Source organism: Solenopsis invicta, chromosome 16 (assembly GCF_016802725.1).
Source record: "Solenopsis invicta isolate M01_SB chromosome 16, UNIL_Sinv_3.0, whole genome shotgun sequence".
NCBI lineage: Eukaryota > Metazoa > Arthropoda > Insecta > Hymenoptera > Formicidae > Solenopsis > Solenopsis invicta.
The window spans coordinates 4,050,314-4,071,082 of NC_052679.1; the positions used below are offsets into that span (position 1 = coordinate 4,050,314).

The following is a 20,769-nucleotide window of genomic DNA, read 5'->3' on the forward strand; positions in this document are numbered from 1 at the left end:
CTCTCTGTCATTTGCGCGGGAAAACGACATGCGAGCCAAACAATCGCGCTAAAAAGACCCCACTGGATCCACGTGCTAATTCCTAGAGTCGAACTGAAGTTTCTCAGACTGCGACATTTTAAAAATGGCGACAAATGTGTTTTGCAATGTGTGCTTAAGAGGTTAGATTGGATTCTGTGAGTACCCGGTTTATGCAGTTCGAGTCTTGTTTTGAAATTTTTTCGTGAAAAAAAGTACACGATGGCACAGAGCAGATTGGAGAAAATCGGCACGATATATACCAGGTGAGTTTGCGTTCTCTTGTCAACATTTGTTCTAGAAATTAGATCGTTGCGAAAAATTGCAGAGGAAATCGCTGTTGACGTTTCATTAATTTATTTTAAATTAATTAGAGATTATTTTAAATTACTTATAAATCATAACATCCTCTTTTGAAGTTTACATACAATTATCTTGCATTTATCAAAGATTGCTAGTTTGAACATTTTACAATGGTTACGCGGTTCTGTATAATGAAATGCGTTTCAGAATTACCTCGTTATTAAAAGGCAAAGCTATAAAAGAGGAAGACACGCCGTTGTGGGTAGCGTTATACGAGGCTTTTCCCCCAAAGTACGAGCCCAGGTATGACAGACGGCTACCAAAGAAACCTGTCAGATCCATTTTTTATGAAGAGGACCTTGTTCGAGCGTAAGATGTCTTAATATGTATTCAATAATAAAAAAAAAATATATATATATATTTGTATTACATAAAAATTAATCAACGTTTTACATTACAGAAGGTTCCATAAAAATCAGAGCTTCATACCAGCTACCAATTTGGCAAACGAAAATGTAAAATCTGCAACACAAAACTTTTTATCTATGTACAAAACAATAAAACAGGTATGTTATTTAATTTATCGAGATTACATTAGTTTTATATTAATATTAAGAATTATTTTAATAGGAGAAAGGTTTATCAGATGATAGTGCATATGAGCAGGCAACAAAACAATACGTTTCTGAAATAGAAGCAAGAACAGAGTCCAGGAAAGAGAATGAATCATCTACAAGTGATCTCATCTCTCGAATCATCTCTAAGTGATTAGGAAAATATATTCTTGCCGTAAGTTTTATTGTAAATAAAAATCTTATTAAAAATCTCCTGATATCTCTATGTTAATTGCAATCATATATTATCGTGGTATTTTGATAGAACATAATTAACGAATCTTCTTCAACAACAGTGTTTATATTTCGTGACAATCAATACATTAAATAACAATGAATTCCTGCAAAGTTATAACTTACGTCAATGAGTACAAGATAATAACCATAGTATAATCCTCACGATGGATAAACATGAAAAACGTTGATGCACTTAACGTACGGAGATCAATCGTGTAGAATTTTCAATAATTAGTTATGCTTTGTTACACAATATTAATTGCCATATTTCAAAGCATACTTAATAATTGCATACGGCGATACATAATTTCTAGTTCTTTACAATAGTCATATTAAAAAAAGAAGAATACATAAGCTGCGTATATCATTGTGGTTCGCTTCACGCGCGCTGCAGGTACGAATAATTAAATAAATATAAAATGCGCCATATATATATAAATAAAGATATTATATCAGTGCATCGAACACACAGGTTCGAGAATAACAGCCAAAAGCTAGTACGCATCATATGTTATTGAAAATACTCTCGACCACATTGCTTTTTCTAAAGATAATGTTCATTTAATCCTTTAAATATCGCTTGTCATTTAAATGCGTCACAGGCAAATTAAATGTGCAAGTTGTATTACATTGTTATTTTTCACTTTCATTTTATTGCTATGAATTAATAAAAAAAATCGAAGAACGATATATTGAGAAGGAACGGATATCTATCAAGCAAACTAAAATTTCTAGCAAATTCCTGGAGAACTTTTTGTCGATAAGCACAATTAAAGTGTTGTAATTAAAAATCATAACACTTTTGTGACTATATTTTATATCCTCTTTTTCACTGAGTATTTCATATCACATGGATTAAATGGATACACTGATTGTTCCCGTGTAATTAAATCATAGGGGATCAAAATTCAATGATTTTATTGAGCAAGATGCTTCTAACGTGTATGTATGGTCTTGTATTTCCTAGTATTATTATAGTATGATAAATTAACGCTAATATCATGTCCCACAACCTTCGGTTTTAATTAGACTTAACATTTGTAAATCTTGCAGTACGGCTCGAAAGATATTTCGAAAGATATTTGGACGTAATGTAACTGAATCGCAGAGAAAGATACTCGAATGTGATCTAAAAATTGTGTTTCTATATCGACTCAGGATCACGACATTAATGTAGTTAACGATAAAACTTATCGAAATCTTAACATTAACGATATTATAAAAGGTAATTGATAGTGCTAAAAATAGCTCTTTGATATCTATAAAACAGCTCAGTTAATATCGATTGAGGATATCCAAAAAATGTTTTTTTTTTCCTTTATCCTGTGTCTTGCAGTGACGAAACAGATTGCATAAATATTACTTTTCTTCCATTAGTTATATAAATACTTATATGTATAGCGTGACTCTCTTTCGTTGAGTCTGATTATTACTTACGCAAGCGAAAACGTACGTTAAAATACCGTTAGACTATTTGCTTAAGATTTAGTTTTATATAAAATAAGAATGTTTCTCTTATACTTGGTAATGCTGTGATTTGGACGAACGAAAGAATATCAGCTTACAGCCTGTGTGATGTAATGTCCGCTAGTAAGCGTGCTTACGGGAAAACCTCAGTCACTGTTGAGATTTACAGTGTCATTCTCTTCATTATTTGCAAAAACGTTTTTTTCCGAGCATCAAGCACGCTTACTAGTGCGATCAATACATCCTTTACATGCTAGGTACTATAATATTGGACGTATAAAATTCACTGAGCCCAAACCTCACTCAATTGAACTTTGCACCATTTAAGCACTTCCGGTATTATGCTGCCGAAGAAGAGAATCTTGCGATTCCGTCACAACGAACTTCATCGCTCTATGAAATTTCATCATACCGAATTATAACAGTTTGTATAATATTGGCACCAAATTTCGTTACAACGAAAGTTTGTTTCTACCGGCATTTATTGAGACGACCAAACTAGGTTCACCTTCTCACTGCGCATTTAGTATTAAATGTAATTCATTTGTGTATCTTTGTATAAGATAAAGTCAGACGGATTGCGTGTAAGTTTTAAAAAATCGTCAAATGCACGCTAAATGATCTTACACTCTCCGAAGGAATCAAGCTGCCGACCAGTTCTCCGATCGCCACAGTAAAGTGTACATACCATGCCTGAGTTCTTCGTTCTCCAGACTCTTCAGCGGGAAGTCAGTATACCGCGTGATCAAGCTGCGATAACCCTGGCCAACGGTTGCCAATACTGCCTTTCTCTTATCGGTGGATTTGAGGGACACGATCTGGCAAACCTTGCCTTCGAATGGTCGAAATACAGTGACAGGACGCAGAGTACCGCACTCAGCAACGACAATGCAGCCCCAGGTAGTACCTATATATAGCTGACCGCCACTGGCCTCAAGCGCGGTCACTTGACACTTTTCCGTCGACAAGTTTTCCTCGATGGCGATCGACTTGAGGCTCTCAGAGCATGGTACCAGCTTAGACATGTCAAGCTTATTGACGATTTGTCGGCTGTCCACATCCCACTGGTACACAACGCAACCCGGATACGTATACGAGAAAATGAAGCTTTCGGTTGCCGCACCCATTAAATACGTGGCAAAGAGATTTTTCATCGCGGTGTCGTTGGCAGCGCAGTGAGATAGCTGCACCGTATCAATCAGGTTACCATCTTTCAGGGTGTAAACGGATATTCGGCCATAGCTCTGACCGGCCCAGAGATCCAGTACGCGTCTCTTCCGGCAGACCGCGGCAAGTGAATAGGTTTTCACGTCAGCATTGGAGCGTGTCGATTCCGTGCTATTGCTGGCACCGGTGACTTCCGTTTTTTTCATCTGTGTAAACGAATTGGACAACAGAAAGATCCGGCCGCTGTGCAAGGCCACAGCGAATTGCTTTAGCTGCTCTAGATGAATCAGTCCAACGACTTTAGACTCTCTGCAGTGATCCGCTTCTAAACTATAACTAGCCACGCAACCGAAGTTGCCGCACAGATAAACGTGCACTTGGCCAGCGTTGTCGCCAATCCAGATATAGCCGTCTACGCCGCACATGGCGTACGGTATCACCGGCGTCTCAATACGCACGTGGCGCAACCAGCCTTTCTGAGTGCCTAATAGCATATCGACTTCACCGTTATTGTGTCCGAACCAGATTTCATCGCCGTTCAGACTCTCCGTTGCATCGTTCGACCTGCTATCACCGCAGTGATTGGTCATAGTAACTGCCGTCACCTGCGTACGTTCCGTTAACAGAGTGACGTCTATCAGATGTGTAAATTCAGGTGCAGAGGCAATAGAGACGATTTGACTGGCGGTCGGTCGATCCTTCGGGTTCTGTGCCCAGCATATTACCATCAAATCAAGCGCATAGCACGGATGGAAGGTCTCACGATACATGAGCGGCGGTCTACCACCTTCCAGAATGCATTCCTTCACCGCTTCGTGGCCTTCGAACGGCTGACGTAGTGTGACTAGCTCGTAGATGAACATACCGAACGAGAACGAATCTACCTTTTCCGTGTATTCCTCTTCGCCGTTATACCTGATAATCTCAGGCGCCATGAAGCCCTCTGTACCACCAAAACCTTTTGCCCCCGTAGGCAATGTTAGTCTCGAGATACCATAATCGGCAACCTTGACGTGCACCGGCTCCGGAATTTCTTGAAACGGCAACGGCATCTGCCATACAAGCACGTTTTCCGATTTGAGATCGCGATAGATGACATGCTGTTGATGTAGATATTCTACCGCCTTGGCAACTTGAAGAATTATTGCTTGAAGCGTATAGGGATCCAGCTTAGCGCCCGAACGACGATAGTTCTTCAAGACGGCATCCAGCGCACCCTGAGGCGCCAAGTCTAGTACAAGAGCCAAAGGACTGACGACTATACCGATCAGTGGCACAATATTAGCGTGTCTGAGGGTTAGCAAGATATTGAGCTCTTGACGCGCCATACAATATGCCTTGCAGGCATATTGCAACGGATCACGATCCCACTTGCTCTGCGATGCCTTGTATGCAAGAATCGCTGACTGCGTGGAGTTTGGACCTGGCGAAACTGGTTGTAGCATCTTGATGGCCACATCGGCGCGGACATGCGTGCCGGGAAGTCGGCAACTACCACGAAAAACAAAGCCAAAAGCGCCGCGACCTAGCAATTTGCCCCGTTTTAAGTCCTCCGACTTGATCAGATGTTTAGCACCTAGATCCATGAAGATGATATCTGGTGCAACGTGCGACAATGGAATCTCTGAATGTTTCGGGCAGCTGATGGGTTTGTTACTATACGCCGCCAGTATACACTCCTCCACCATCCAGGAATACGCAAGAGTATTCTCAAGATGCGAGGAGCTCTGTTGCTTTGACATATCCGGATGTCCCTCGAGTGATGGCATCCTGCTGGACGTCAGACTGTCGTAGCCGACGCCGCTGTCACCATCGGACTTGTAACTGTCTTGACTCTGCCTCTCTGTGCGATTCACAGCGCAGTATTTTTGGATATCCTCGATCAGCCGGCCATCGTTGTCGCTCGACTCGCTGTCACCGTTCTCGGTGTTGCCGAGTAAACAGCGCGGACATGGTATCAACCTTGTGACTAGCAATTTACCTTCTGACGTGTGAACGAAACGTGTGCCTAGAGTCGGATACCAATCTTCCAGCAAGATATCTATGTGATCGACGATCAACGCCATCAATTGCGGCATACTCTCCGGTCGTGGCTCCACTACGATCGCCTGGTAACCCATTGGTTCTTCATCCACGGAATCAGACATAATGGGCTGCTTGATCACTAGGGTATCTACTGGAAACCAGATCTCTAAAATGGCAGAATTTTTCAAGTCCACTGTACACCAAATACCGTCCTGTTTCAATTTAAACTTAAACTGCCTGTAATCATACGGTGAATTCTTTAGATTATAGCAGACTTCCTTTAAACGTAACAACGTAATGCCCGAGTATCGTAGCTCGATCCCCGTTTGCCAGAGCACCCACTCAGCCTGTAGATCCAACAAACTAGCAAAAATATTGTCATCGACAAAATCCTTGAATGGTGCCAGAAACGACATAACGATATCGACGATGGTATCGTCTGCAAGGATCCGAGTGATCAATCGAGACCAAAAGCCACTGGGGAAATACGACATGAGCAATAATCTGGTGACGGAGCAGTCGGGCTGTGATCTCGATGTGAGCACGCATTCAGCGTTATTTTTGTTGTCACTGCTTGACGCACCTAAGCACGCAAATGTGGGCGACGTGATCTTTTTCGCACGTACATGCCAGCCGCGCGTCTTTACTGGTACTTTGATGATCTGATTGTTGCGTAAAATATCTTCTTCAGTCGGCAGGAGGGATGGTATCAGCAGCGTGCGGCAATCCCAAGTCAAAGCAACCTCGAACTTGTTGAGCAAGCTAACAATATACCCTTGAGTATCGATCGATGATATCGTGGAGGACTTGAATACGTGTTGGATATCATCCAGTTTCATTATACCTGATCTAGCGAACGGATTGATTTCCCTTATGGTAACCACGTGGGCCAACATATCACAAAGCCATTGCGGATCTAAGAAATAGAGGTCTTTTAACGTTGCATCATCATAATGCAAGATTATACCGTTCTCATGAAGGAACAACGTCGCCTGGTGTAACTCAGCGGGGTCTCTGAAAGATCTGTGTAACTTTTGAAGTTCGTTATTGACCGCTGCGTAATATTGGTCGGCTTTTAGCACCGGATCCATGCCGGTCAGCTTCCTGTCATGCGCCAGTTGAATCACTACGTCTTCCAGCGCCAGGTAACTTGCCGGAACTTTCTGTTCCAATAGCAGTTCCTTGCTGCCGGGCGATTTCAAACTGAAGACAACGTCATAGATAAGATTGCACAGCATTTTGATGTTGTGACGCGTTTTGCAGCTCACCTCGATTGTCTCCATAACTTTGGGCAAACCGCACTTCTCGGCGTCGACTACGTTGATGAATTTGTCACGAATATATTGTTGCAGACCCTCGCTGTGCTCATAGGAAACGTCGTAATGCGTGCCGACGATGATAACTGGTGAATTAGGCGCTCTACTTTGAATATTCACTAGCCACTGAAAGATCTCGGAGACGCCTTTAAAACCATCTGTAATCCGCCACACGACTAGATACAAACTGCGCTTCGACAAAAAATATTGATGCGTCGCGTAATACTCGCGTTGACCTCCGAAATCCCAGGTCCTGAAGTAGACGGATCCGTGAGATGATTGTCCTCGCACTTTCTTCTCGTAAATCCAATCGCCGATATCCACGCCCACGGTTGAGATGGTCGTACCTTTGGCGGTCTTCGCATTAATGTTCTTATTACCCATCCGTTTGGCCCAGTGCTCAGATGACTTCTTCTTGTTCGGCACCTCGCCCTCTTGCCGTAACTGCTCCAACAGACTCGTCTTGCCAATGCCCTGAATACCAACGATCATCAGCTTCATGCGCGCGTATGCCTTCGCGTCCTCTAGAATTGACTTTAGGTAACCAATCACATCCATTGTCTTGTACTTCTTTGATTCGATCATCGACTTGAGCGGCTCCTGTAATCGGCATCCCTGCGTGTTCAAGTTCCACAAGCGACCTAGCAAACCCATCTGTGGCGGTAGCTCGACGATTTCGTTGTTACCGCTGATGTTTAGCACCGAAAGATTGCTTAGTTCATAGATGTTGTGCGGTATTTCACGTAACTGATTATTGCTGATGTCTAACATACTGACATTAGGAAAGAGCAAATATAGTTTTGATCCAGGATGTCCAACCTTCGGATCCCTGTCCGAATCTCCACGTTCTTCCTCCATATACGGCATTTCGCCGTCGTCGCACGACGTTAACTGGATGCGATTCAGTAGATTGTTCGCCAAGATCAGCGTGCGCAGATTCTCTAGTCGTAAATGTCGCCTGTGCACGCACACTGATTGTAATACGATATCACGCATCGACATGGGTGTCTGCCGGCTACCAGGTACGATACTCGGCGACTGCACATTGACGGCTGGACAGTAGCAGGCCGTATTCGCCTGTTCCATGCTGTCAGAACTGTCGACTTGCGGCAGACTAGGCCATCGTGAGATCTGATTGTTTGATAGGTCCAATTGTTTCAGACTCGCCGGATATGAGGTAATGTGGCTCATCGAACGCAACGAGTTATACGCCATGTTCAACCGCACGAGACTTACCGCCAAACACGGTAACGCCACGGGAATGCTGTTGAAAAGATTATGCGCCAGATTCAATGACGCTAGCATCGACTTATTACCATTCTCCGTATCATCGCTTATCCTTTCCGACACTTGAACCGAACTGGTCCACACATGGGGCCGTTCCATTTCGATCACCTGCGCGTTTGCGATCTTCGTGAATGAGTCAAACTCCATGGATTCTATTCGCGGTACAGCGGCCAATCCACGAAAATTGATACCATTTTGTTGCACCTCGTCTCCTCGTTGCGGTTTCCTCAGAACATTTTGCGATGCCTGACTGGGTAGATCGCGCAGCAGATTGAACGAAGCGTTGAGTTCCTTTAGCTTGGGTGCGCGCCACAAATTCTGTGGCAAACACTGCAGCTTGTTATTGGACACGTCCATGATTTCAAGCGCCGGTAAGTTCATAATGAATTCCGGTAGCTGCTCCAATCGATTGTCTTGTAGATACATCTCCTCCAGCACCGGACACAATTTGTCTTTCGGATTCTTCGAGTCAGCCGTGAGAGTATCAATCTTATTTTGTGCCATGTTAAGGTACCGCAGGCTCTGTAAATAAAATATGATGGACGGTACGGAGGTAATGGAATTGTGGGAGATGTCGATCCGCGTGATGGCATACAACACCAGATCGTTGTTCTTCGGACTCAGCTTCTTGTTGACGTGCAACACTGCGTCGATCAACCACTGCAGCCGGATCTGTGAGAGGTGGCACTGCTGATTGTGCCAATTAATCATGGTAGGCGTCTTTGGGAACAACGCGGAATAGGTGACGTGGCCGAATGACGACAGAGCGGAGAAGTGCGAGCTCTGCGTGCATTCGGTCATCGCCTTTTTATTGATCTTGTATTCAGAATCCGGATGCGCCTTGATCGATAGCAGTTTCGCAGTCAACGCCTCGTCGCGATTCTGTGCAGCGATCTTCAGCGCTTTGCACTCGTTGTCGACGGCACCGTGCTTCAGTAGCAGATCCGCAATTTTCACATCACGATTCTGACACGCGATCGTCAATACGCTCGAGTAACAGCCGTCAGGATCATTCTGATCATACGGAACTTTGACAGGCAGCTCGAGATTAGCGCCCGCCTGAAGAAGAGCGTTCACCACTTCGGTATGTCTGCCTCTGACAGCTACGTGCAGCGCTGTTTCGCTACCGTTGTTGCAATAGAGATCCAGATTCACTGGATATATCATTTTATCATCTTTTTTATCCGTTGGAGTCTTGCTGCGGAAATTCAGCGACGACATCAACCTCTGAATACCGCTGGAGATCTTGCGCTTTGATACCGGGAGTTGCTGCGCGCCGCTCATGCCATCCTCTTCTTTGGTCGTTCTCGCTTTCACTCGATAACCCAGTAATAGCTCGACGCACTTGATGTTGCCCAGCATGCTGGCTATGTAAAGTGCGTGCTGGCCAGTGACGTCCTGCGCATTAATGTCGAACGGTAGATCGTATTCGAACTCTCCGGATGGATCTCTGTAGCGTTGGTAAATATGCTGCGGGTACTCAAACTTGAGCAGCGCATCAGTCACCAGGTGATGGCCGTTTATCGTTGCCGCGTGAATCGGTAACCATCGCTCCACCGTGAGCTGTTGCACCTGCTTAGGAAAATTCCGGAGCAACAACTCGACGATCTCCAATTTGCCATGATAACACGCTATGTAAAGCGGACAGTACTTTGTGACCGGATGGATCCTACAGTCAGCGCCGTGATCCAACAGCAGCCGGACGATGTCCTTGTGGCCGCTCTCACAGGCGACGAAGAGCAGCGTGTTGGCGCCGTTTGGTGCCATGTTCACCACGCATTCCAGATCAGTCGACAGACCCTGGATAATATTTCGGGCAGCTACGGTGTCACCCTGAATGCAAGCCGCGCGTAAAGAAGCATGGGTCGCCTGTTTTGCGAGTTCGTACTTCTCGGCCGCCGCTTTCAGGAGATGAATGCAGGAATCATGGTTGCCCTTCTCGGCGATATCGAGAGGCTTCAGGCCGTCGTCGTCGCGGATCATGAGATCCGCGTCGAAGTTCAGTAGCTTCTCCACATTGCCGGCGTGTCCGTGTTCCGCGCAAACGTGCAAAGGTGTTCGATGATGACCGCGGGGGCCGCAAGTGACGTTCGGATCGGCCCTAGCAGTCAGCAAAACATCCAGACAACGGGAATTCTCCGTAATCGCGGCCGCGTGCATCGGCGTTCTGCCCCACGAATCCTTGCTGTTGATATACTGCGCGTGCTCGCCACGCAGCAGATCCTCCAATAACTCGGCATTGTCCCAGAGTGCGGCCTGATGCAGCAACCGGCCCGGGAAGTCTTCGTCAATCGGTGTATAATCCTCCATCATGAGGCCTGCGAAATACGTTGTCTTGAAATCGATCTGATAGCGAAAAGTGTAGCAATTGAAGAGCTTACTTTTAAATCCTTTTAAAAAAATTTGCAAAAAAATCATCTTTCTTTTCTTTTAAATATAAAATTATGCTTAAAAAAATAATAATTTAGTATGGTTTGGAAATAAGCTCTTCAATTTTTCTTTCAAATTTGTTTCTTTTTCTCATTAGCTTCCAATATTGAATTATTCGACATTATCTTTTTTTGTTGTTATTAGATATCATACCGTTTTATACAGCATGCTATCGTTAATGGAAGTGGATAAGAAAATTTAGTCTATATAAATTAATGAATACGATTAACGAAGAGATACAGTTGTTTACGATCATAAATATACGAACAGACGGATTTCTCCAATTAAGATCTACGGATTAGTGGCGATTATTAATGTAATTCTGAATGTACTTACAAATCCTGTTTACGACCCCGTTACATGACTCTTACTTATTAATGCCATTTCTTTCAGCTTCAATTTTCTCTCCTCCGGAGTACATTCTGGAATATCAATCAGCAAATTAAAAATTTGCTAACTTACAAATATTCTCTCTAGATATTACACAAAGTTTACCTCGGCAATACGCTGCGGATCAATGCAACATATCTTAAGCTGCGTGGTTCGAGAATTTAAATCCGGATTCACGTGGGTTCGGTGAGGCTTCGCGCAAGCTGTAATAAGTGTAATATAAGCAAGACATCCATTTACTCGATCCATTGAAATTACAATGAGAGCGAATTCTCGCGTGTTAATAGAAAAACATAGGTTCTTGATGCGTAAAACAAAACTAAAAATCGCGATTTTCGAAAATAGAAAGTCAGCTAAGTCTCTGTTTCGATAATGAAGCACAAGTTGTCGCACAACGATTGTTGAAAAATTAAATCGGAATGAAACTCTTCTATAAAAAAAATGATTCAATTAGAGAGAAAGTAAATGTGAGTGAAAGAATTTATTGAATCCGATTTTTGCCAGAGCTAGCAAACAAATAAAAAACAAATAAAGTTCCTCTTTTTATTTAAAAAAGTAAAAAAATAAATAAAATAAATAGTTTTTACGCAAATTATAAATTAAGGATGTGTTACCTATTTTTACAAATGTGTTAATATTTATACTTTAAATAAATTGCATACATATGAAAGTTGTGATCATTATATTCTGTTTTTGTTAAATAAAACTTTTATTTACTTTATTTGTTATTATTTTTATTAAATATTAAAACTGAAAAAAATAATGGCAAAAACTTCAATTTTTTGTATAAATACACTGATTATTTAAAATAGTTTATGTACAATTTTATTGCGATTCTGAGCTTAATTGTTTTGCAAATAACCAAATAAATTTCATTTATTTACGTAACAATTAACTACTACATTGCAATAAATATTACATTATATATGTATAAGTTATCTTAAATACTTAAAGTGCTTATATATAAACAAAAATTCAGATTTTTATCATTATTTCATATAATGTATTTTCATTATAATAGAGCACATTTCTATGTTTCAATTATATTAAAATAATTTTTTAGTTTTTTTCAGGTAGAAAATGCCGCCAAATTTGTAGTAACACTTTTAAATACAAAATAGTACAATTAATATTTTTTTCATTACTTTAAAAATAGATGTAATACATCCTTGAAAAAAAAAAGTGAATCTGTCATTTAGAACTGCTCATGGTTCTTTCACGCAATGCGTGTCGCACGCACATACGCGGCAGAGTCGGGGGAAGGGATGAAAGGAAAAAAAGAGCAGTCACGACAATTTTCTAACCTCCATATTTAATTGTTCGTGAATCCATGGGAAAGGAAGGACGAGGGAGAGAGAGAAAGGGTTATAAAAGCGACAGCGTCACAATTAAAGTGGGCAAATGTGAAATTCCAGCAGCAAGGAAATCGAATAAATTTTCAGCGTTTTCGCGCAAATCGGAGCGACGAGATACTCGTAGCGATGTTCCCTTAACTTTTCCTCTTTTAGTTTTCCCGCGTGCAATGATATAAAAAGACAGCTCTCGAGGAGAAGGACAGACGAGGCTCCGTGACGCCGCAGAAAGATTCGCGAATCAGCTGATGAACACGCCGGCCCGTCAGAGCCGACGCGGAGCGTCGATTAATTCGAACTGATCGAAACTGATTAAAATTAATTCGTCGGGGCGACCTTCCAGCGACGTGCGATTTTCTGCGTCGCTTACCTTTGCCATTTAGCGCGTCTCGGTGGAATCAGCTGCGGCGAAACGTCGCTCGCCGCGGGCCGAGACGGGGAAGCGTTCGTCCTCGTGCGCGTTTCCCTCGGAAATCAGGTAGTCGCGATCACATCGCGTCCGACACGGGCTGCGCGAGTCCGACTCGTGGCGAGACATTCCTGTCGCGCGCGTTTGCGCGACGTCACTGACGTGTACTCCGAAATCGCCGCGCAGACGAAACGGCGAGGAAAACGAGACTGCGACGGAATTGCCGTCGCGCACCGAAGTGCCGAAGCGATTCGTCCGTCAGCGCCACCACGTGTGTGTGAGACATGCACGTTGAACTACGTGATATTTCCGACGGTCGGTACAACAGGTACCTGCGGTAGATAAAGTAGAAAAGTGTATTATCGATGGCGAGGTTTGTAGAGCCGATAAAATGTCAAGGGGTGCGCGAGGATCGATGTAAACAGAACGTTCAAGAAAGAGGCAGAGTGAACGGGACTGGAATGAGATTGACATGAGTGGTACGTCGTTGCAAGGCAGATTGTGATTATTTCTACATAGTTTTCACTGAGTAGTTGTCATGATGATGTCCGGAAAAGCTCAGGTACAACAAGGTGAAGATCTACTTTCACTACCTTTCTTTTTATGAAATTGATGCTCAATGGAGCACGTATTACGGAACTATTTGGATAGATTCCGATCGAAATTATTCCTTGTTTTTCTTTGAACACAATAGTGATCTAGGAAACACGAATAAGTTCCGAAAAGTTCTACAATACGTGTCAGTTCTTAATAACTTGATACTTATTTCTTGCTGTCTTCTTCTCATAGAAAGTCCTCTGGGTCTGTCCTGGCATGACAGTGCCTGGATTCCCGTCCTCAATCCAAGTAACATCATGGATTACTTCTCGGAAAGAAGCAATCCGTTCTATGACAGAACGTGCAACAATGAGATAGTTAAGATGCAGCGTTTGAGCCCTGATCAATTAACGTAAGTCTCGAACAATCACCAAATTAAGCGTAAAAAACATTTGTCATTAGAAACACATTCATAATCATTTACACTGGTTATTTTCCAGCAATATGACTGGTTTGGAGTACATTCTTTTGCACGTGCAAGAACCGATCCTGTATGTGATTAGGAAACAACACAGGCATTCACCGACTTTAGCCTCCCCAGTTGCTGATTATTATATTATAGCTGGCGTCGTGTACCAAGCTCCAGATTTAGGATCCGTCGTGAGTTCGAGACTGGTGAGCAAGACAAAATGTATATTTAACCTTCCCTCTGCAATTTGAATCTTTTTTGACATAAACAAAATTTTACTCTGGAATTACTTTGCTCAAAGTTCAATTTCTACTAATTGGAAATAAAGATTTAACATATGAGTTAAAACTATTTGGTGGTATAATAAACATGTTGAAAAGTAACTAAATTTTTTAGATTTTTGAAAACATAGAACAAGAAAAGAATTTAGGTTGAACAAAAAAGATGAAGATTAGAGAGAGCAGATAGAGAGAGTAGAAATATAATTGCAGTTAAAGGTTGATAAAATTTTATTAGGATTAGATTACTATCAGAATATTTTCTTCTATCTTCTTTAGTATAGTTAGCATATTTAATTTAAAATTATTACATTTGAGATATTTGATATAGTTGTCCACTGTTCACCACTTACAATCTGCCTTCGATGAGGCGAGAGAGTGTGCTCGATACCATCCGAGCAAAGGTTATTCCTGGGATTTCAAAAATGGCAAGGCCATGGCTGCAAAGAAAGAATTGCCAGTGCGTGAAGAGCCTAGTTCCTTGTTTCAACGGCAGAGAGTAGATATGCTGCTCGCAGAGCTCACTCGCAAATTTCCCTTACCGGTGCCAAAGCCAGTGCATCAAGTAACAGAAGCTTGTACGTATTTGTTTTATTTTTTATTCCTGATTTTAACACTATCTTTACACTATTTAGCATTATTTGATTTTTTTGTCCTTTCAGCTGTAGAGATCAAGCAGGAAGTGAAGACCGAGAAGAAAGATGCAAAACCAGCACCAGAAAAAAAACCTAGACTTAATTAATAATTATAGATGTAAAAACCCCTTGTGTCAAATTTTTCTAATATAATTTGTAAAATAATAAAGAAGATAAGAGAAGGTAACAATTCCACGTGTCTATATTTAATTAAATATTCTTTCAACAGACATATTAATAAATATTTTTCTGTCTATCTGTAGAGTATGTAATTTATATTTGTTATCTTTCAACTTATAATAAAATTACTATTTTTAAGAAAAAACGATCTCTAATTGTAATTTTGTAATTTTTGTAATTTTCTTATGAGCAGTTTTAATAAACTCTGCACTATATGTATAGAAAACATTTAACTTAATTATGAATAATTCAGTTATGTATAACTTTAAAATACGATATTACATTTAATAAAAGGAAAATCATAGGAAAATAAAGTTAAAATCTAAAAAGGGGAATTAGATTAACTTGTTTCTTTTTTATAAATGACAAATGGCTACATAATTTATGAGCACTTAAGCAGTGTAAGTGAATGACAATTAAAGCGATTTAAACATAATTTAAGAGATACATTTGTGACATATATTTAACTATAAAAATTGAACATGATTTTTGACTACGTACCGATATCAATTTCACTGAATATTTTGAGGTTTTATATTAACAGGAAAATTATTTCTTAATGTTACCTTTTAGAGTCTAATAAACATTCCTATCGATATTACTGTTACTATATGATTCAATTATAATGATAATGCAATTTGTGTGTAATTGAATAAGTATTACAAATTTTAAATTAAAGCTAAATTTTTAAGATAAAATCAAATAAAATTAAGTTCAATTTTAAATACATTTATAAAATTTAATTTAATTTTGGAGAATGCTTTTCTGTTAATTACATATAATCTATTATATTTTTAATTGTCAAGCATAAAATCATGAGTTATCGAAAAATGTGATTTTTATAGCACGTTGTTTAAATTTCTCGTTGTCAAGTGAATAATACATTTTTATGAAACGAGTGCTTACTTATTTTTAAGAGCAGATATACAAAAAATAAATATTTTGTTTTATAAAAAAAAAAAAAAACAAATTGGAATGACGGCGAAAACGACGAACGTCGATCAAAAGCGACAACAAAAGCCATCGATCGCATCGTTCAACTTGCACGAGCACTCGCTTGCATCTTCAGCCGCGTCCGCGGCGGATTTAATACGAGAAAAAAAATGATCCTTTTAGAACGCACGGATCGCGACTTTCTTTGCGGCGAAAGATCATTCGCGATACATCGTCGGAAATGATATGCGACGGGCGCACATGCGGCGGTTGCCGTTATCTGGAGCAGGACGATATAGACGAACGGACAGCGAGCCTCGCGGAGTTCCTGGCGAACTGTCAACACGCGAAATGCAAGGTGGTTCGTCTGGTCCGTCAGCAAATAAGTAAACTGCAGAATATGCAGGTACGGGTCCCCGCATTTCACGTAATTGGACTCGATCGATCCACCGACACGTCCCTAGCGTCGCTAAAATCACCCTCCGGATCCGTTTAGAGAACGGTCGGTTCTCTCCGTTTTAAGATACACCCTCTCGTCACAGGAGGAGAGAGCTTGGAACGCGCACACATTTACGCGCGTGTTGATTTTGCTCTTGCACGCGATAATTCGAAGCGTTTGTGCAATTTGCGACGCGACATTTGGAAATGCGCGAGCGCATTGGAGGAAATTAAATGTATTTGCTGAGAAATTAAATATATAAGAAATTAAATATACCACTTAGGTAGAGATATCATTTTTGGTAAAAAGATAAAAAAAAGACGAAGAAAGAGAGAGAGAGAGAGAGAGAAAGAAAGTTGTTTAAATTATTCAAAATTGCGTAAAAACTTTTTGTTAAATTCTTGTTAGTTATCTTTTTCTGCAAAAAGTAGACGTTTCAAAAGAAATTGAGGACAAATTAATCTTACAAATTATTCAATTTCGTTCTTTTTCTTATCTCTTTTCCTTTGAGAATCCCGTACGTTACTGCTTTTTTTAGTTCTCGTTCCACTAACAATTATATTTCAGACTGTTTTATCTTGCTATTCTGTTCGTGTCTATTTGAACCAATGTACTTTATTTTCATAGTAATATTTTATTGATTATTCTTTAATTTTTTCTTCATTTATTGACTATCTAGACTGTGTTTCTGTTTAGAAAGATCCATGTACTTAATATGAATGCTAAAAGCGTACATTGTAACATGTATAAGACACATTTAAATGTTTCAAAAATATCGTATTTATATCCCTAAAATATCTCGTCTAAAAACAGTTAAATCAGTTGTCCGATAGCGTTTAATGAAGATTGTAATTACAATCTGGTTTAACAATAAATAAAGTGAATAAGTAGATAAAAAGGACTTACATAATAATAAGAAAATACGAGTTAAATTTGTTTAATAATAGTTAAAAAAGACTTAATCAAATTGAAACATTCCATGATTATTTATACTATTTGACATAGTTAAAATTGATTAAAAATACATTCAATTTGCTCATTTATTCATTTATTTTTTATTAATACTCGTATTTTATTACGTTGGTTAATACGATTTAAGAAAATTTATCTTGTATTTTTATTTTTGCACTACTTTGTCGTACTACAGTTGATAGTAACAATAATATAAAAAAGTATTTTATTACTAAATAATAAAAGTATATCATAATGAAATTTCTTATTTTTTTTTTTTCATTAAAACTTGCTCTTGATTTTACACTAGAAACGTGGGAGTTTATTTTGTAACTCTTAACGACAGCGTCGATATCATTACGTTGCCATTGCGCAGCTTTTTGTCATATAAAATACCTGCGCAACTATAATATATAACGATATCGATCCTGTCGTTAAGAGACTTACAAAATGGGCTTCTTAATTTATTAACAATATTTATTAATAATAATAATAATAGCAGTGTTCTAAAATATATAGCTCGCTAAATAAACTTTAATTTGCATTGAATAACATTAAGTGTATCTACCTACTTAAGTAAAGTTAAGTAGATGAAATAGTTATCATACTCACCAGGCAATATTGAATATAATTGATTGGATCCAAACATAAGAACCTTAATACATTCAAATGACAGTTAGTTAATTAACATATACCTAAATATTCGTACATTTTCAGTATGGCAGCATATGAAACCAGAAATGGGCAGTTTAAACAGAATAAGATATTTTGTGGGTTTGTTTTTCATGATCGATATTTTGCTATGAAAGAGAGGAATAGAGAGCAAAACTGTCTCACTCTGTTTGAAGTGCCAACTTCCGGCTTCACTTCGTAGACAAAATGTTTGGTCTAGATATATATGTCGTTTGGTTAGCTAGTTTGTCTATTTGAATTTGTTCAATGTTTTAATTTGATTCAGTTGTGCCGTTAAAATGAACGTTTTTGAAAAGTTTCAAACAGTAACACTGGATGCTTTTAAAATGTTTTTAAAATACCCGAGATTCTAATCTGAGTCTGTTTTCAATACGCTTCGTATGTACATTTACAACATATTTTTGAAACGTTACTGTGCTGCCTGGATCGTTCATGTAAGTTTTACGAACGTTACTTTTAGAACCTATTTTACAACATATATTTATCTAAATGACTGTATAATACGAACAGAATAGCTGTGGTTAATTTATTCGATATTTTCGATCATTATCTGGAAATACTCCTCTTACCAAGATCCCGCGTCGGTATGGAGAGCTAAAAATATTTCCCCCTCTGTTATTAGTTGATAATTAGTAATTGGCAGAAATTTTGAGGAGACATTTTGCCGTAGTACGAACATTTTCTGGCCGCGAGCGATGTACACGATGAGGCGCACGAGAAGACACATAACGAAACTCCCGCTGAAATGCACGAAGTGCTCGACAATGAAGTCCACGAAGTGAACAGTGGAGTACACGAGCCGTACGACGAGTCGCACGAGTTGGAGAACAAAGTGGAGCAGGCGCTCACCGTACGGCACGACAAACTGCACGAAGCGCAGAAAGCCGCCGCAGTCGTTAAGCGAACTGACGGAGCGACGAACGCAATAAGGGTGGGAAAAAAAGCAGATTCTCCTGGCTTTGATTATTCAGAGTTTCTCAATTAACCGGTTATTAATAAAGCAAAGTTAGTTACAGTTAATACCTTTTTCATCCTCTGTGCGTCGACCGGAAGGACGCGGTCTCGATCGGCACGAGATACATTGCAATTCACTTACTGGATTATTGATATAATTGAATTGTTTGTCTTTCCAAAGAGTGGAATAACCGGTTATGGAAGCTATTAATATTTTCACCTTTCGTATGAAATTAATAGCTTGGCTCATATGTTCCTCCGGATATGTTCACTGATAACCGCGCATGTCTAGAACGCGGCGACCGCATCCTTGCGTCGCGCGGCGTCTCCTGGGAGAGCGGTGGACCGCAAGTGGATGCTGCGGATCCTGGATCGCGTTCGTCATCGAGCGCATCTGATACTGGCGGCAGCTGCGGTCGGCGTGATAGTCTGGACCGCTCTGGTGTACGGTGTCTTCCTGGGTGCGACGGCCTGCGGAAGCGGTGGCATCTGCTTCCGGTCGTCTCTTAAGTACACGCACGCTAAACGCACGCTGTTTTAGCCTGCGTCTCTCATCGATCGTCCCCGTAAACGGTGGTTAAAGTTAACCAAGGTCCAATCTATTTCACTTCCGCGTCTTCGAGAAGAGATGGAAGACGATTGAACTCCGGCTAGCTTTACTGAAGATTTGTAAGAAACGATTTGTAAGAGTACCTTTTTTCTTTTTCCTTCTCTTTCTTTTGCGAAATTGCGCGGAAAACATCTACCTCGATCGTACGTCTATCTATCGAAATGTTTTCAATAAATTTAGACTTAATTAAAATCATACTATCATTTCTAAGAGGCGCCAAGTAAAGTGCTATTTTAACTGTATTTCATATAAATTTATATATATATATATATATATATATGCTTTGTTTTCATAAAATTCTGAATAAATATGTTTTTCTGAATAAATACCATTGGAAAAATAATATTATCAATTTTATTCGCGGCTGTGTTGCTTTTCTTCTAGAGAAAAAATTAAATCAGTTCTCATATTATTAGTTATAATATTAGTTATTATTCTTAGTTACTATATATATATATGCGGAAATCTTTTTGTTTGTGATAAAATAAACTTATATTTTAAAATTCAGTATATTTTTGCAAAACCTTTTCGTCCCAAAAAGAAATCGCTTTAATCTAATTTGGTAATTAGAAAGAAAATGAAGTCAAAATTAATATTATAAAATTATTATAGGAATTTTGATTTGGACGGTAGGAAATGTATTTGGAGTATGTTCCTCATCTTAATATACTAATATATATCTAATATATATGTAATTAACAGAAATAGCTATAAATCATTAATGCAAAAAGATAAATTGAAGTGTTAACAAAATAACTCGTTCTCTAAATCTGAAACAGAGAAATCTTATTGATTGATTTGCAGTGCTATGTTTATAACTGTAATCATCAATGATTATTTCTTGTCTTTCAATGATTCCGATTATAAGAGGAAGTATTCTCGCTGGTCGGAATCAATGTATTGCCACTTAAGAATAGTACATGTACTACATCATTGATTGATATAGTTATAAGTATAGCACTGAAATCAGACTGTTCATTGTCATTCAATAAATAATACTGATTCCGTTTTAGAAAGCATAATATATAAATAATGCGCTTACAGGATTATAAAATTTCTTTAAAAAAGTTATTTG

General features: G+C 39.6%; 4 protein-coding genes across 9 annotated transcripts; 3 read left to right on the top strand and 1 right to left on the bottom strand.

Moving 5' to 3' along the window:
• Positions 1–98: 98 nt before the first annotated feature.
• On the top strand, positions 99–11,145 carry LOC105203195 (probable 28S ribosomal protein S23, mitochondrial). Of its 4 annotated transcripts, none has more exons than XR_005576480.1 (5): positions 99–284; positions 529–690; positions 782–887; positions 938–1,110; positions 11,009–11,145. XR_005576480.1 is itself a non-coding variant. In XM_011171974.3 (5 exons), the coding sequence occupies exons 1-4, from the start codon at positions 241–243 to the stop codon at positions 1,087–1,089; spliced, it is 450 nt and encodes a 149-aa protein (XP_011170276.1). In that variant the 5' UTR covers positions 100–240; the 3' UTR covers positions 1,090–1,110; positions 11,009–11,145. The 4 variants fall into 4 exon arrangements, 3 of the variants coding, with proteins under 3 accessions (XP_025988808.1, XP_011170276.1, XP_011170268.1); XM_011171974.3 differs by having other exon boundaries at positions 100–284; positions 952–1,110; XM_026133023.2 differs by lacking the exon at positions 11,009–11,145 and having other exon boundaries at positions 938–1,147.
• On the bottom strand, positions 1,221–11,429 carry LOC105203188 (leucine-rich repeat serine/threonine-protein kinase 1). Of its 2 annotated transcripts, XM_039458341.1 has the most exons (3): positions 11,360–11,429; positions 11,201–11,286; positions 1,221–10,752 (listed from the first exon to the last, which is right to left on the bottom strand). In XM_039458341.1, exon 3 carries the CDS (start codon positions 10,745–10,747, stop codon positions 3,281–3,283), a length of 7,467 nt encoding a protein of 2,488 aa, XP_039314275.1. In that variant the 5' UTR covers positions 10,748–10,752; positions 11,201–11,286; positions 11,360–11,429; the 3' UTR covers positions 1,221–3,280. The 2 variants fall into 2 exon arrangements, with proteins under 2 accessions (XP_039314275.1, XP_011170260.1); XM_011171958.3 differs by lacking the exon at positions 11,360–11,429 and having other exon boundaries at positions 11,201–11,303.
• A 1,856-nt stretch (positions 11,430–13,285) lies between these two features.
• LOC105203210 (mediator of RNA polymerase II transcription subunit 6) lies at positions 13,286–15,124 on the top strand. 2 transcript variants are annotated; one of them, XM_011171983.3, is made up of 5 exons: positions 13,286–13,587; positions 13,805–13,964; positions 14,053–14,227; positions 14,631–14,877; positions 14,962–15,124. In XM_011171983.3, the coding sequence occupies exons 1-5, from the start codon at positions 13,554–13,556 to the stop codon at positions 15,039–15,041; spliced, it is 696 nt and encodes a 231-aa protein (XP_011170285.1). In that variant the 5' UTR covers positions 13,286–13,553; the 3' UTR covers positions 15,042–15,124. The 2 variants fall into 2 exon arrangements, with proteins under 2 accessions (XP_011170285.1, XP_039314284.1); XM_039458350.1 differs by having other exon boundaries at positions 13,286–13,577.
• A 134-nt stretch (positions 15,125–15,258) lies between these two features.
• On the top strand, positions 15,259–20,195 carry LOC105204138. Its single transcript, XM_039458213.1, has 3 exons — positions 15,259–16,537; positions 18,801–19,061; positions 19,377–20,195. The coding sequence occupies exons 1-3, from the start codon at positions 16,289–16,291 to the stop codon at positions 19,623–19,625; spliced, it is 759 nt and encodes a 252-aa protein (XP_039314147.1). The 5' UTR covers positions 15,259–16,288; the 3' UTR covers positions 19,626–20,195.
• Positions 20,196–20,769: the final 574 nt, after the last annotated feature.